The sequence below is a fragment of the Capricornis sumatraensis genome, chromosome 3 (assembly GCF_032405125.1).
Source record: "Capricornis sumatraensis isolate serow.1 chromosome 3, serow.2, whole genome shotgun sequence".
Lineage (NCBI taxonomy): Eukaryota > Metazoa > Chordata > Mammalia > Artiodactyla > Bovidae > Capricornis > Capricornis sumatraensis.
Genome location: NC_091071.1, coordinates 4821895 through 4838015, shown reverse-complemented (window position 1 = coordinate 4838015; position 16121 = coordinate 4821895). Strand labels below are relative to the sequence as shown.

Sequence of the window (16121 nt, the reverse complement as noted above, 5' to 3'; positions counted from 1 at the left end):
AGACCTGGGTTCGATCCCTGGGTTGGGAAGATCCCCTGGAGAAGGGAAAGGCTACCCACTCCAGTACTCTGGCCTGAAGAATCCCATGGACTGTATAGGCCATGGGGTCGCAAAGAGTAGGACATGACTGAGTGACTTTCACTTTCACCTCACTTTCCAAAGAAAAACAGTAAGAAGTACATGCGTGCCTAGTTTTATTCAAAGGTACTTATAAACAGGAAAACTATAATAAATATAAGAAAAAAATAGTCTTTTAATACATAAAATCTCAAATAGGTGAGGAAAATATCAGACTCAAAAACACAAATGGACAATGAATGGATAGGAAAAGGGAAGTGGAAAAAGAGACACAAAGACTGATAAACAGAGGTCTCTAATTCAGGACGAGCAAAGAAATGAAAGCTTTGTTCCTTGTAAACTAAAATGCAGTCTCCTATTTATCCCAGCTCACATTGAAACAGTCTGCAAAACACTGCAGTGGAACACACACAGATGATTCTCTTGACTTCATCATAAAACACAATTGTAGCACACACTCAACACGTGTTCCCTGTGTGGCCAGTGCTACAGATTTCACACACGGGCTGCAGAAAACAACAGTGTTACCATCACAAAACTCATGGTTCATGAACTTTCCTACAATGGGAAAATGCAAGTGGTGGAGCTGTTACATTCTAGAACTTCTGTCCCCAGAGCCCACATGGGCAGGCACTGAACTACAGGTTTATCTGTAGTTTAAAGGGACTTCACTTCTGTGGAAGCTAAGGGCAGACCAGGGCCCCCTGCAGGGTCAGCTGCTCTGACTCCACCATGATTTTGAGTGTCTCTGCATTAATAGTGAGCGACAATTCCCGTGCACACCTACAGAGCACAATCAGTGAGGCTCTTTTGTGCGCACACACATTTATTTGCTTATTTTAAACGCCTCCATGTGTTTAATTTTTACCAAAAAAAATAAAAAAGCTTAGGGGTCTAAAAAGTCAAGACCTCAGGCTTCCTCCACCGGGGGAGAAGACGTGGATAAAAGCAAAGCTAGGAGCAAAACAACCGAGACACGTACTGTTCTTGTCTCGCTGTCCTCACGCTCAGGGTTCACCTTCACAGCGATCGTCGTGATCATTCCGACCATCTCTGGGGGAGGGATGGTGTTCTCGGGGATCACCTGAGGGTTCTCAAAGTAGCGGTTCTACAGAAAAAGAAGAGAAGTCATTTTTTCTAAAGTCAAACACAACATTCCTCTTAATAAAACACGCCTGACGTGGGGCGGGAGGGACGCTCAATGTCCTGCCCATGTATGCAGCACCAACCCCACAGTCCTAGGAGGCCCCTTCCTTCAAGGCCATGAAGACACACAACACATTCTCCACCTCCGACAACAGAGAACACACTTGCCCACAGCACCCTCTGCTAGTGTTTCCTGGCTGATGGAAGAGGAAAGGCGTGCCACGTTACACTGCTACCTCAGTGAAGCAGGATGCAACCCAGCTCTCTAGTGATAAGAAACCAGGAGCTGGTCCCTACTGAATTAACTTCCCAGTCTCCTAAATAAGGTCAGATATGCAACAGAAGCAAAGTCCAGGAGACATTTTAAAAAGCCAGGAAGGACCTCACTGGCATCCTTAGTTCTCAGTGGAATTTGGGCTTCATGTTAAAAAAAAGACAGCTTCGTATGAAAAATAGCTCTTTGATCAAAATAGTAGCTAACACAATGATAACTTAGAAGGCAATGTAAGTTTTATACACTACTAGCATCACCGACTCAATGGACATGAATTTGAGCAAACTCCAAGAGACAGAGGAGCCTGGTGGGCTACAGTTCATGGGGTCAAAGAGTCAGACATGACTTAGCAACTGAACCGTAGCATCAGCAGCAGCAGATTAAAATCCTTAGAAAACAAAAAACAATTTTACCATCTGTTAATTTTTTTTAAATTCAAGCTTAAAAAACCCTTTACAGTAGAAACTCTGAAACAAGCACATTTGTGCACAATGATCTTATACTACAGCATTACTGGTGGTAGCAAGGAATTGAAAAATGGGGGGAACCAGGGAGAAGGTCAGAGTACACCAATATGGCAGAATTATCGGTCGCTCAGAACGACGACTGCCAAAGGGAGAGCCCTGGAGGACACGCCCCACTGTGACAGAGAGTCCTTGCGGGGGGGGGTGGGGGGGGGGACGGGGAGCGAGGGGCGCTCCTCTTCCACTCCACACACTTGAACACGGGTGGCCCTGCTCAGAAACAGTTCTTTCAAGATACGGAAAAATTTTAATGACACAGAAAAACGCTGCAAGTAAACACCACTCCCTCAAAAGCTTCAAGGCTGAGTGCAACCCATCTCTACAAAGCACAAAGTGAAACTCGAAACAGCAAGGTCGATGGTTGCTTACAAGTAAAAGGATAATTATGGACAATTTGTTTTCCTTTTTGTGATACAAAACTTCTAGAAGAATACACTGCTTTATGTAAAAATGCAGTATTTAAACAATGAAACCAAAAGGACTCTTTTTTTGAAGCGGCTAATTTATCAATCGCTATCTGGGAGATGGTGAAGGACGGGGGAGCCAGGCATGCTGCAATCCATGGGGCCACAAGCATTGGACACAACTTAGCAACTGAACAGCAACAATTTATCATCCTAGATTTTGACTAAACAAAACGTTTCTCATTGTAAAATTAGCACCCCTCCAATTATTCTTTCAACCCTTTGGAATAAGGAAGGCATAAATATAAATGATAAATTCAAAATAATATAAAAAACAGCATACCACTACTTTTGGAAGCTCCTTGTAAATCTGTTTCACAAAATCCAAAAAATGATGAATCTAAAAAAAAAGGACAATATAAAGATATTTGTAAACAGAAAACGCTTACAGTAAGAAAAATATCAATAGTCTCCATATATAAGATCTCATGAAACAGGCAAGAAAAATGCCAGACTCAAGATACAAATAGGCAATGAATGTGAACACACAGAACAAAAAAAGAAAAAGAAGCAAAGACTGATAAACAGAAAACAAGCTTTCTAATTCAGGGAGAGGAAAGGAATGAAAATGATAATAAATGCCACCTCCTGTCTTTCAAAAACTAGTAACAGCACGAGCTGGAGGGAGTGAGCCGGGGAGACTCCCTTGCACCAAGCTTCACAGGCTGCTGAAGCCCTCTGGACACCAGTGGGGCAACCCAGCTCAGAGGCATCAGGACGTGACACCTGTGACCTGAGGGTCCTACTGCTGCAAACTCAGTCTACAAAGTAATTTAAACTGTACACAAATACTAGGCTACGGTTATGAAATAAAAATTCTGAAATGCCCTAAATATCCAAAACTGTAAAAGATTATTATACACCCATTACAAATTAACTTTACAAAACATTCTTTATGATTGGGAAAACACATACATATAAAGCGAAGGGAAACAATCAGGATGTGATATGTTATCCACAGTAGAATTACAAAACAGACAGACACGTAAGGTGGGACAAAGAAGCAAGGAAATTCAGAGTGAAAAATTCGCACAGCAGAAGGAATCTGTCAGTACACGTCATAAATGCCATCAGAATAACCACTCACCTCCTGGGTGATGGGCGGCCTGAACTGTTTGTGTAGTTCAATAATTATTCTTAGACAAATAAGAACGTTTTCTTCATTTTCCGTCTTAAAAAAAAAAGCATTTAGAAGAGTTATATTACTGAAAACTTAACTTACTAAAAAGATTAAAGAGTATTTCCTCAGCATTTTTTGCATATACACCCTCCATCAACCCACTTAGATGTGATTTGCAGAAAGCTGATAAACCCACAGAACACAGCCGACCAAGACAGGACTTGTCCGTGGCCTCTGGTGACCACCTGAAGGTACCCGACCGGCAGGTTCTGCCAGAGTCAGCAGATGAGTAACCAGCAAGTCACACTACAAACCAAGGTCTTAACAACAGACACGTCTCCCTGCTTGCAAGGATTGCCAGAAGAATAATAGCTGAGCACCCCACGTGCACTGGACCCTGTGCTAACACGACACGTATCACGAGAGTTGGGGTGTCATCCACATCGTAACAGGCAGCTAAGGCTCAGGGCAAGAGGAATGAGGCTGACATGGCAGAGCCGACACACGGCAGAGCCAAGACCTGAGACCAACGCTACGCCCTCCCGAGCTCAGCTTCCCAAGGGGCCCAGAAGTGTGACAGAATGCTAAACATGTCAAGACTGAGGACAGCAAGAAAACGGTTCCAGAAGCTGGCTGAGCAGGTACCACGTGGATTAACCCAAGAATCTGAGCAACTCTTCATGACGACCGTGCCTGACACACAAACACAGAGGCACAAGGCCAGTGGCCCCCGAGCTCAGAGTCTGCCAGCCACCACCCACTATGTCGAGTCAAGCCCCCAGTGACTCCAAGGAAGATCTTCACTTAATAATCCTTCTTAGTAATCTGGCTGGCAAAGTAGGAGAACACAGGCAGTTAAGAAAATTTCTATTTGTGAAACAGAATTTTACTGAAAGAGAAACCATTGTTTACAGACAGGATTTTACTGTAAGAAAATCACTAAAACTTTCAAAGTGGCTAAATAAAAAGAACTCTCAAAAGTTACCTCTAAAAAGCGAAACATCACAGACAAAACGTTTTTTGTGTGAGGTCGAAGATGCTCGTTGGTTGGTATTCTATGAATTATTTCAAGAACAAGCTTCCGCAGTTGCTGTTGAAGAGAAACAAAGGTGTAAATACGAAACCCTTCCAAGAGTTCCAAGATCATGTTTTGCATCCCACAAGCGTCCCGCACGCCTGCACCCAGCACTGGGGGCTGCCAAGCTACAAGATGGAACCCATCCTACAAACAGTCCGGCAAACCACTCACATGTAGTCCAAAGCACACACTACAAACTGGCATTTTCTGTATTTCTGCAGCTGTGTACCAAGTCAAGTAAGCCAAAGTTTCTTTCATACCTCGTCACCACTGCCAGCAGAAGGACACAAGTGAGTGCAGTGAGTGTGAATTTAAGACAAAAAGAGCAGAACACCAACGAAACTCCACTGGCCATCTCCCTGCATGATCTCAGTTCAGCTCCTGGGACGAGCTGTCCAGTTACCTCGGACCCAACCGCTAATTGTATCGCAGGCTGTGATTTTGTCTACAGAGCTAAGAACCTGAACGCAGCTCAGAGAGACATCTCGAGTGGTCACCACACAAGAATGTTTCATTCCACAATTCACCTTCACTGGTGCTGTGGTAATTTTTAAAATTCTTTTTTAAGAGATACAAGCTGAAACATTTATAGAAAAAAAAAAAGAAAAGATGACGCCGCTGTTTTAAAATGATCAAGGTCAAAGTGTGTGGGGGAGGTGCAAAGAGGAGGCGGGGGTATAGATAAAACCGGGCAGAGTCACAGGAACTAAAGATAGTGTGAGGCTAGAGCTGGGCACCAGGCGTGCAGGGGGTCGTGAAATTCTCCCCCCACTTGTATATACGGGTGAACCGGCTAAAACACGCAGCCCACGCATGCGCGCGGGCCAGCAAGTGTGGAGAGGGTAAACAGGCAGATGGCCGCGAGGAAATAAAACCAAGACATCTACCTGAGGAGGCGGTGGCCTTGGGCAAAGGGACCCTTATCTGACAGCACCGCTCTCACTTCTAAGGGCAGCCGTAGGTGTCCGAGTTGTTTTCATTCACGAGGGCTGGGGCCCCTGCAGCAGGACACTCTTCTCCGGAACAGCTTACCTGGGCTGGTTTCTCCTGAAGAAACTGAACTTCTCCATCTTGAAGAAACGTAAGGAACCGAGGGATGATATGTTCCAGGAACGTGGAATACTGAGGAGAGGAGGTCACATTCTAATCACAGAAAGAAAAGAAAACCCCCGTTAAGGTCTGTGTACGTATAGTTCCGCTGCAAATTCACATGTCACCATCATCTCGAGAAACATTCTGGGAGAGCTGCTAGCAATTTTTAAAACTTTCAGATGCTTTAATGATAATATCATTTGAAATAAGTTGACTGCTGCTTCTGAAATCCACTTCAAGAGAACTCAATGCCAACGTTTACTACTCAGCCTAGAAAAGCGGATGCTGTGGAGAAGGCTCACTTCGGAGCCTGCCGGGGCTGGCTTTGCCACCCTCTACGGAGACTTGTTTGATCTGAGTCTCTTCATCTAGAGAATGAGGGGCCTGACCACACTAAAATCTAAAACTCGAGCTGATCAGTTAGGTTGATATGAGTTAGATGAACATCACGGGTGTTAAAAGCAAACTAGGAAATGAAACTGCGGTCTGGAGACAGTGAAGTCAGATGGCGACCAGGGCAGGGTCTGGCCCCACTCAGCAAGTATAAACCTGGGACAAGCACCTGACCTCCTGGGCCTCAGGGTCCCCACCTGTGAAGAGGCTACCACCTCCTGCCTTACGGAACCATGTGAAGAGTGCACGAGCTGGTACAAGTAAAGCTTTCCACACTGCTGATGGGAAATGCTCAATGTCCCTTTGTTATTATTTACAGCTCCCCTGTGCTTCACACTGTGCCCTGTGCCTTTTACTCTTTCTCAGTCCTCACCATGACTCTCCAAGTATTTTGTCCATTTCACCAATTAAAAAAAAAAAACAAAGCTCAGACCTTGCTGACTGTCAGAGTCACAAAGCTTTGGAAAGCAGATTCCACTTACAAGTATCTAACACCCAAGTGCTCATCTCTCTTCCCCTTGAAGGCCTCACCTGCACATTCAACACACGCTCCTATCACGTGCTCAACGGGGATAAAATGAGGAAGAAGGTGGGTAGAGTTCATGTCCTTGGAGTCGGGGGAGGCAGCAGTGTGGTGGAGAAGACAGGTAATCAAGAAACGATCTGATAACACGGAATTATGATGGGGGAAGCGCTGGGCTGGCAACTAAGGGAACCTAACCAGCGAGGCCTAACTAACTGGATGGAACCAACGGCAGAGAACACCCTCCGAAGAAGGGATGTGGCTATGAAACCCTAAGAGGCCAGCAGGGGTCAACCAGGGGACAAAGTGGGAAAGGTTCTAAGGAAAACACACGCAAAGGCACAAATGGATGAGAACTTTTTGAAGTTTCCACGTGGCAGGGATGGCCGTACAGGAGGGAGGCACTGAACTTTTACTATCGTGAGTGAGAAGCCCACGGGTTGCAACTAAATGTGTCTGGCACTGCAGACACTGATACGGGAGAGGATACAGGTCCAAGGTCGTCTGCTGCCTGAGGAATCTACGAAGGAGGAATACAGGCAAACACAGAAAACTGTGTTTCGCCATAGGAACAAGGACAGAGCCACCGTTCCTGGAATACACACCCGAGCACTGGTCTCCCAGGACCAAGTTCAACTCCAGGGGCTCTGAGCCTGCAGCACGCTGGGCGGGGGGCACCCCCAGGAGCTGGCAGCCCCTCCGCCAGCAGTCTGCGAATCCATGGGGGACAGGAACTGTGCTTGTCACTTTCCACCCCCAACATCCAACTGTCATGAAACACACCCATTCAAGGATTCAAGGAAAAGAGGGTGAGCGTCAAGCTGGAACAGTATCGAGGTTATCGAGAAAGCCAGGTCATCTGCTCGTCAGCCCACAGTATCCAGATTCCACAGCCTTCAAAGCATCTTGAGAGTCAAATTTCTCCCACAGGACAGATGCAACAGGTTGCTCAGTTATGCCAGGATTTCAACTCAGCCCACACCTTTTCAATCCACAGGAATGTCCTCCACGATTTCTAACTTGAACGTTTCTCTATTTTCTGTTAGGAGAGACAGCCCCTATGATACTTACTTTGCTTGGAATCTTATCCCTAAGTGGTTAATGAAATGAATTTCTAAGATTCCTCAAACTCTTGCGAAGTCTTCATTTCACTCATTTCATTTAAATATTTAGTTCTGGGTAGGAGTGGTGGTAATTTAGCATTACTTTCTGAGGGTCATTCCAAGTGTTTCATTCTTTGAAGGACTTGGTCATCTGAATTTCATTTAAGCTAAATGTCTATCAGATAGATTTCAAAAGGCATTATTTGGAAAAGCCCCAAGTGCTTTTCATTCTGCTAATTTAATCGAGGCATCTGAGACCAAAGCGGGAACTGACTTGCTAACTGCCAGACTCTTGCCAACAGGAGAGAAAGGGATGAGACACTTCACTGGAAAAGCCCCCTGCGCCCATGAGGCCTGGCCCACCTGCCACTCCTGCAGCATCGCAGGCGGCGCCGTGATCTCAGCCTTTCAGGTAAACCTCTGAGGGCTGTGGTTCTGTCCAGAGGATGCAGAATGCAGGCCTTTCCTGTTCTGCTCCCACCTCTTTTTTCAGTGTTGTTGTTGTTGTTGTTTAACAGTTTGCACCAGTAACGGAAGAGAAAGCCCTTTCATTCAATCTCTAAATATCTCAGGATTTTTTTTTTCCACCTCAGTACAAGGCAACAAGTTCTTAAAAACATCTATTTAACACAGAACAAAACCAAACAATTCCCCTACCAAACAAAAATACCATCCATTACTATAGATAGTAAGGTATCAGATTCAATCCCACTAACATTCATCTCATGTTTAGTGATTCAAATGACAGAGGCTAGGAAACATTTTGTTCTTAATAATCATATTAGCTCTGTGAGAAAGGTTTTACCGTCCCCACATTAAAACCAAGAAAGTGACTTTCTCTTTGGCCTATGAGACTGACTGGCACCAGACTAACCGTCAAGCTGGACAAAATATAGATAACAGTTTTGGGCGCTGGACCAGAGGCGGAGCAAGGCCGTGATCTCCAGAAGAGGGGGAACTCACCCGCCGCACCCCACCTCGACTCTCTGCCTGGGTCCCATTTCCTGAGTGGGCTCAGGAGGCCGGAGCCCAGGGTAAGCACTGTGGTCCTGCTGAGTTCAGGAGCAAACACCGAGTTTGCAGCAGCCAAAGTGGCTGGAATCTGCAGGGCAAAGCCCCCGAGGAGGAACCACAGAATGAGCATTGGGCTGTACTTCTGGTGAGGGAAGGTAAGACTGCCTGAGGCTTGCCAGGGAGTGGAGGCTTGAGAACTGAGAAATAAAGAAATGTCAGAGGTCTAGCAATGTTAGAGGACACTGGGGGTCCAGCCTCGGCACAGTGCAAAGACCTTAACACCTGGAGACACTTCAGACACTCAGCTGATGAAGGACCACGCCCCCGAGGAAGGCCTAGTTTAGCCCCAACCCACAGAGTCTAAAATCAATCTCCAGCGAGAGCCACACCGAGATGGGGTTCGGAGGTTGAAGCCTACCAAGTCAGAGGGACTTGGGAAACCCCTTGGGCTTTCCACAGACCCTCTCGAGCACAGTGTAAAACCAAACCTCCCCAAGTTCACTGAGATCGGCCAGCACCTGCATTGCTGACTACAGTACAAATATCAACTCTTCCAAGGGAGGTGAGAGAACCAAGGGCCCCTACATTTCACACACAACGTCTGGTTTACAATCAAACCTACCAGACATGCAAGGAAGCAAGGTAACATGACCCAGAGTCAACAGAAATCAATCTTGATACGGCCCAAATTTTATATTTAGCAGACTTCAAAGCAGTTACTATAATAAATACGTTCAAAGTATAAAAGGAAAATATGGTCTCAATAAATGAAAATGAGGAATCTCTGCAGAGAAGTGACATCTAAAGAAGAACCAAATGGAAATCACAGAAAGTACAGTGACTAAAATTTTAAAATTAAAAAATACAAATAAACTGAAATTTTAAAATAGCATCACAGAGATTGGAGATGACAGAAACACAGCCACTGAATCTGAGGACAGATCAGAGAACAAAGAGGGAAAAGACGGAAGAAAAATGAATAGAATCTGAGCGACCAGTATAAGACAGAAAACTGCAGGATGTAAGACCCAGAGGAGGGAAACCGAGTCTCAGAGGAGGTACAGGCAGCAGAGCCAAAACCGAGCCAGCACTCATCCCACACAGCAACGCACCGTCCGTTACCTAACGCGGCGAATCGACAACAGAGGCCTGAGTGTATTCTGAAAGCATGCACCTAGCAGAGGTACACGGTATTTGAAAAGTGGAAGAAAGGCCAAATAGCGAAACAAAGCTACATTCCTCAACACTGTTTGGGGCTCACTATCACTAGTGTGAAGACAGTGGACAACGCTGTACAGATTTTCAAATTTCAATCCTGAAATACAACACATTACATGAACAAAGAATAGAACTCTTAGGTGACTAGTGAAGAGACTAACAAGGCAACTGTAGCAAAGCACATGTATTTATCTCAAAATGAAAAGGTATAAAAATATAAAGCTCATACCTCGAAATTTTCACTAACTTCCTGCATCATTTTTAACTTTGTTTCATCAGCTGTAAATAACAAAACAAATGGTCAGGTAATGGAAATTATGTTAAGGGTGTTCCTAAAAATTACTCGATTTAATAATATAAGAGAAGCAATCAGATCTTATCAGTTTGACTGTCATGGTCCAAAAGCAGGCACATAACTAGTTCCCTACAACCAGTCGCACGCATTCGTACTCCCAGACACACGTGTGCATGCACAGACAAGGATACACAAACATACACACACACACACATGCCTCTTTGGAGCTCCAGCCAGTAATGCTCATCACTTTGCTTCTTTACAAGGCAGAGAATGGGGAAGTTAGGATAAAAGTTGACGTTACTACTTATCTCGGTGTGGGCATCGTCTAAACAGAGATGACGGGGTCACATCAACACATTTCTTAATGACAAAAAGGACCCACTTACGTGTGTTTACATCCGTGAGAGCTGCCACAAACTGAAGATATTTTTTCATCAGAGTGGTTTGGTCAACCACCGTGGCCCCTTGTGTTGCAACAAATGCCATTTTTCTTTTGAGTTAGTTTGTTTCTCAAGAGAAAAGTATCATGTCCATGAGTTCACCCAGCCTACGAAAAGAAGCACATGATTAGCTAACTTATTGAGAGCATAAATTCAGTGTCTAGGAAAATCTTATCTAAATGCCTGTGTTAATCTAAATACTTTGCCATTAATTCAGAAAACAACATGACTCCCTCTGCTTTTTTTGGAAAGTAAAAGTTACTAAGTCCATTCTATTCATTTCTAAACATGACTTTTATACACAGATGCTTTTGTTTCCTAGAGTATGTCCATCTTTTCCTAGGCGAGGGGTCAGCAAATTCTCTGTAAAGAGCCAGATAGTAAATATTTTGGATTCTGTGGTCTGTCACAACTCCTGAGCTCTGCTATAGCCACAAAACAGCCACAGACAACTTGCAAATAAATGAGCATGTAATTCATAAACCTTTGACTTATGGACATTGAAACTTGAATTTCACTTGAAAATTGTACCATGAAACATTATTCCTCTTTTGATGCCCCTCCAACTATTAAAAAAAAACTGTAAAAACCATTTTCAGTTTCCGTGCTGTATAAAAGTAGCCACTAGGCTGGATGCGGTCGGCTGACTGTGGTTGGGCCCTCTCTGCATTGGGTGACCCCAACTTCACTGTGCAGTAATATCAGCAGGTACCAAAGGTGGTCTCCCAAGCACCCGGCAGAGAGGAGCCCTGGGAAGCTGTCAATTTTGTTCCCACCCGGGGAACATGTCAGGCACTCAGGAAACACTTCTGGGATGAATGCACAGGTGCTTCCAAAAAGCATCTCAGTGAGTTGGAAACAGGCATGGATGACCACACTTTGAGCACTGCAACTGCAGGTGGAAAAACAGGAGACCTGGTTCCTGTACTAAGAGCCCTACCGAGAGAACCTGGTCCACCTGCTTTTATCCATCCTCCCTGCCTGAACACCCGGCTCGTTTCACTCTGCACGAAGGCGCACTTTCAGGACTCGGTTTTCTTTCTTCCTTCAACAAACACACCACGAACTCCTCTGCAGGCCCTTCCACGGCCCTGCCTCCCGGCTTACGCTCCCCTGCAGCTCCCACTTCTGCGCCCCACAAGCGATGGGGACCATCCCCCCGCCCCCAGAGACCAAGAGAGAGCCCCTTCCGGCCCGCGGCTCCAGGCAAGAGAAGGCACTAAACGGGACCAGCTGGAGGGGATCCCGCCGGCCGCTTCCTCCTCACCTCCCCACCGCGAACCCCACCCCAGGGGGGACCCGAGACTCGGGGTCACGGCCTCCCCTTGCCCAAGAAACTTCGGGGAGCGCGTGGGGGGGGGGTGCGTGCCCAAACTTTTTAAAAGGCTCGAATCCCCCCCACCCTCTTCACCGAAGGCATCAAACTCTGCCACTTCCCGGGACCCTGAGGGGCCAGGCTCTCTCTCTGCCCGGGCCCGGAGTTGGCGGGCGCCCCTGAGGGGAAAACCTCCCATCCCCGCCTTGAGGGTCGGAGAGCAGCTCCAAGAGCCGGAGGCCGAGGGTCCGAGCCTGGCTTGGGTCCCGCCGCCGCGTCCCGGCCCACGTTCGGGGCTGCGGGTCGGAGTGGGGGTGTTTCGGGGAGTGGGGGGCAGCCCCCCGAGCCGCCGCCGCCGCCGCGCCGGCTCGCAACAAACGCCCCCGCCCCGCCGGGCCAGAAGGGGCGCTGTCGACGCCGCTACCTTCGCTCCGTGCGCCCGGCCGGGGCGAGCCAGGCGCCTGCGCGCAGGCCGAGAGCGGCCCGGCCGGCCCGGGGGTGCAGGGGGGACACGGGGACCCCCAAGCCAGCCCTCCTATCGCCCCGGCCCCAAACGGCCCGCGGCTCCGCTCCGTGGGTCGCCGTCCCCGGACGCCCGGTGCCCGCCTGCCAGCGCCGAGCTACGGCGGGCGCCGAGGGCCAATCCCCGCGCCGCTCGCCCTCCGCCGTCCCGCGCTCTGCCCGCCCCGCTCCCCCGCCGGCCGCGCCGCCCGGCCTGAGCCCCGGCGTGGGGGGTAGGGGCTGCGGGGGCACTCCAAGGCCGCTCGGAGCCTCTCTCCGTCGCTCCGCGGGCCGCCGCGCCCGCAGAGGCCTCCTCACGCCCGGGCCCCGCCGGAGCCGCCGCCGCCGCCGCCGCGCGCCTCCCGGGGCAGTTCCGCCGCCCTCTGGCGCAGCCCCGCCCTGGTCCCCGCACTTACCCCGACCTCGGCGGCCGGCCGCCCGCAGCCCCGGCCCGCAGAGGCCCCCGGCCGAGTCCCCGTCTCCGTCGCGCCGCGCGGCGCGCAGTCCCGCCCCCGCTTAAAGCCGCCGCGCCGGCCGCCCGAGGACTAGGCCCGGGCGCACCGCCCTCCAGTGGGTGCGGCCTGGGCGGGCGGCGGGAGCGGGGAGGGGCGTCACGCCCGGGTGGGCTCGGCCCGGCGCTTTTCAGCCTCTGTCCGCTGGGGTGAGGGTTGCCGGCCCGGGAGGGAGGGGCAGGCAGGTGACCGGCGTCTCTGGGCTCTTTCTGCCCTGAATGTCTCCTCCGGAGCCAGGCAGCTGGGGAGGAGGGACGCTTGCGGGGGGCGCTGCAGCGGGGGCGGTGGGGGCACCCTTAGCAGGCGGCGGACGGGCCCGGGAAGAGGCCACCCCCAACGTGGCAGGCTGGGCGGGGTTTTCTCCTTCGCCGGCGTCCTGGGGGTCCTTCTGAGTCCGGGGAGGGGGAGGAGGTAAGGAGGGTCTTTGGGAAAGACGAAGGTTGCAGACGGACGGAAACCCTGGAAGCATAGGGCAGTCCAGGTGTTCTGCCTGGAGGTGGCTGGCCTGGTCGGTTGCTGCACCTCCATCACCCTGAAGCTAGACCTCAGACGAGGCGGAGGCCTTGGACCAGAGCAATGATGACGGGGAGTGAAGGCCCTGGCCGTCCTGGCGTGGGCTGGACCTAAAGGTCCTGGAAGAGAAAGGTACCATCGGATCTCACCTATAGACTCTCATCTTTGAGAGTGGTTGAATGATGAGCTATTCCTGGAAACGTGCGGTTAGCGTGTTAGATCGACAGAGCGCCAAGTGATGACCTGAGCGACCTCCACCTGCTCCATGACCTGGCTCCACCTCCTTTTTTTGACAGTACTTCCCCGTGACCCCCAAACCCCCCATCATCATTAACTCACCAAAATCTTTGTGTTCCCTTCTCAGATGGATACATTTCACAGCTGGTAATAAACAGGGCTTGCAATTCCTGCAAGATATCCTGTTAAGAGCCATGCTTCTTGCTTTTGTTTAATGTTGGCTCTCAAGAACAAGCCTCAGCTGAAGCACCTGGGATTGTAAATAGATGCCTTGGTACTTAGTGCCAATTACTTCTGCCCCAGGAGATATAAAGTGAGTTAGAACACTCCTTCCCCCATGAAAGAAGTTGCCCACTTGCAAGCAAAATCCTCTCTGCTCCTACCACCACCACCCCCAAAAGGTAGGAGGTCTAAAGTTAGGAAAGTCGAAAAATCTAAGGGCTAGAACCAGTGTGCTAACCAAGGTCATTTAATATTGTTTTGCAGGGGGTGGGGGTGGGGTAAGTCAAGAAAGAAGCAGCTGTAGACAAATCCTTTAATAAATTTCAGTTTCATTGCATGTGATAAAGACCTGAGTATTAGGTCAGTGATAGTGAAGCGAAGTCACTCAGTGGTGTCCGACTCTTTGCGAGCCCATGGACTATAGCCTACCAGGCTCCTCTGTTCATGGGATTCTCCAGGCAAGAATACTGGAGTGGGTTACCATTTCCCTCTCCAGGGGATCTTCCTGACCCAGCGATAGAACCCAGGTCTGCCGCATTGGAGGCAGACACTTTAACCTCTGAGCCACCAGGGAAGCTGGCAAGATTCCTACACTTTCCCATGGCCTTAGCTTCTCCTTTAAAAGTACCCATCATGCTGCTATGATTTTTGCCTGTTTTATTGTCTGTCTCCTGAATTAGCAGTTGGGGACAGTGTCAACTTCATCATAAATTATATCATACCCCTCCTCTGCTTAAAACCCTCCAAAAGATAACTGTTTCAGCTTATCCTCAGCCCCTGGCCCTGTGCACCTTCCAACCTTATTCTTCATGTTCCAGCCACAATGGCCTTGCTGTGCATCCTGCCCACCTAGGACCTTGGTAGCTGATTCTTCTGCCTGGAATATTCTTCCCTCAAAGACATAAAGCAGGCTGCTTGTCATCCTTGATGAGCTCAAATGTCATCTCCTCAGAGAGGCCTTTTTTAAGGGCCAATAAGAAAACCATCACCACCACCCCCCCAGTCTCTCATTATACTGGAATTTTCCTTAGAATCTGAAAATTCTTATCTACTCGTTTATCACCTGTTTTTCCCTCCTAAACGGAAAGCTCCCTTCCTGTCTTTCTTTACCAACGTATTCCTGTTGCGCATTGGATGTTGTCTTAGTCTCCTTAAGCTGCCGCTACAAACTATCACAGACTGGGTGGCTTACCCAACAGAACTTTATTTCTCATAGTTCTGGCAACTGGGAAGTTCAAGATCAAGGTGCCACCAAGGTAGATTTCATTCTGAGGCCTCTTCCCTTGGCTTGTGGTGGCATCATCTCACTGTGTGCTCTCTCAAGAGATCAATCTCTGGTGTTTGTTCCCCTTCTTATATGGATACTAATCGTATTGGATTAGGCCCCCACCCTTATGACTGCATTTAGCCTTAATTGCTTCTTTAAAGGTGCTATCTCCAAATACAGTCACTTTGGGGGCTATGCCTTGACATATGAATTTCTCAAGGGATACAATTCAGTGCATAATAAAATGTATAAATTTGTACCCTGTATGAACCCCTAGGGCAGGATCAGCTGGGACACTACAGAGAATACAGGGAGCCCCAAAATATTCAGTCAGGTGGGCGCGAGCAGTCTGCAGAAGTGGTCCCTGCATGGAGTGGGTCAGGGCCTCAGCCTGACTTTTTGAGAGTCATCAAGAACCCACTCTTCCTCTCTCTCCCTCCCTGATTACCTTTGCCTCACCTCTTGGGCTGGCCCTAAGGGTCCCACCCCTATGAATAATCTTTCCCCCTGATGAATCAATAAATCCTCCCTAGGTCTCATGTGAGTTTCAACAGGGTGACTGGGTGTCCTGAGGTCAAAAAATTCCAACAGAAAATCTGGCAGAGTGGAGGTCTAGGCCTGGAATCATGGTGAATTCAACAAAGAGATCACCCTGAACTCTTTTTTGCCCCCTCCACACTACCATAGGATTTAACCCCAAAAGCCTCTCCAGAGCCGATCTGGGGTGACTGTTATCAGATCAGGGGCCCCCACTTCCCACAGTTACATTTCCAATGAAGGACAATGAGG

The 16121-nt window shown here is 48.7% G+C and overlaps 1 protein-coding gene and 1 non-coding gene across 4 annotated transcripts in view; both read right to left on the bottom strand.

The window, feature by feature from the left end:
• Positions 1-10813, bottom strand: part of TRRAP (transformation/transcription domain associated protein) — an 87780-nt gene extending 76967 nt beyond the window's left edge. For all 3 annotated transcript variants that reach the window (XM_068968837.1, XM_068968838.1, XM_068968839.1), the window contains exons 1-7: positions 10712-10813; positions 10257-10306; positions 5717-5827; positions 4592-4696; positions 3574-3657; positions 2770-2826; positions 1061-1186 (exon numbers count right to left, since the gene is read on the bottom strand). In XM_068968837.1, coding sequence (XP_068824938.1) covers positions 1061-1186; positions 2770-2826; positions 3574-3657; positions 4592-4696; positions 5717-5827; positions 10257-10306; positions 10712-10811 — 633 coding nt within the window. In that variant the 5' untranslated portion in view covers positions 10812-10813. The remainder of the gene's footprint in view (positions 1-1060; positions 1187-2769; positions 2827-3573; positions 3658-4591; positions 4697-5716; positions 5828-10256; positions 10307-10711) is intronic.
• Positions 10390-10583, bottom strand: LOC138077338 (small nucleolar RNA ZL1). Its single transcript, XR_011144783.1, has one exon. It is a non-coding gene; the product is annotated as a small nucleolar RNA ZL1 (small nucleolar RNA).
• Positions 10814-16121: the final 5308 nt, after the last annotated feature.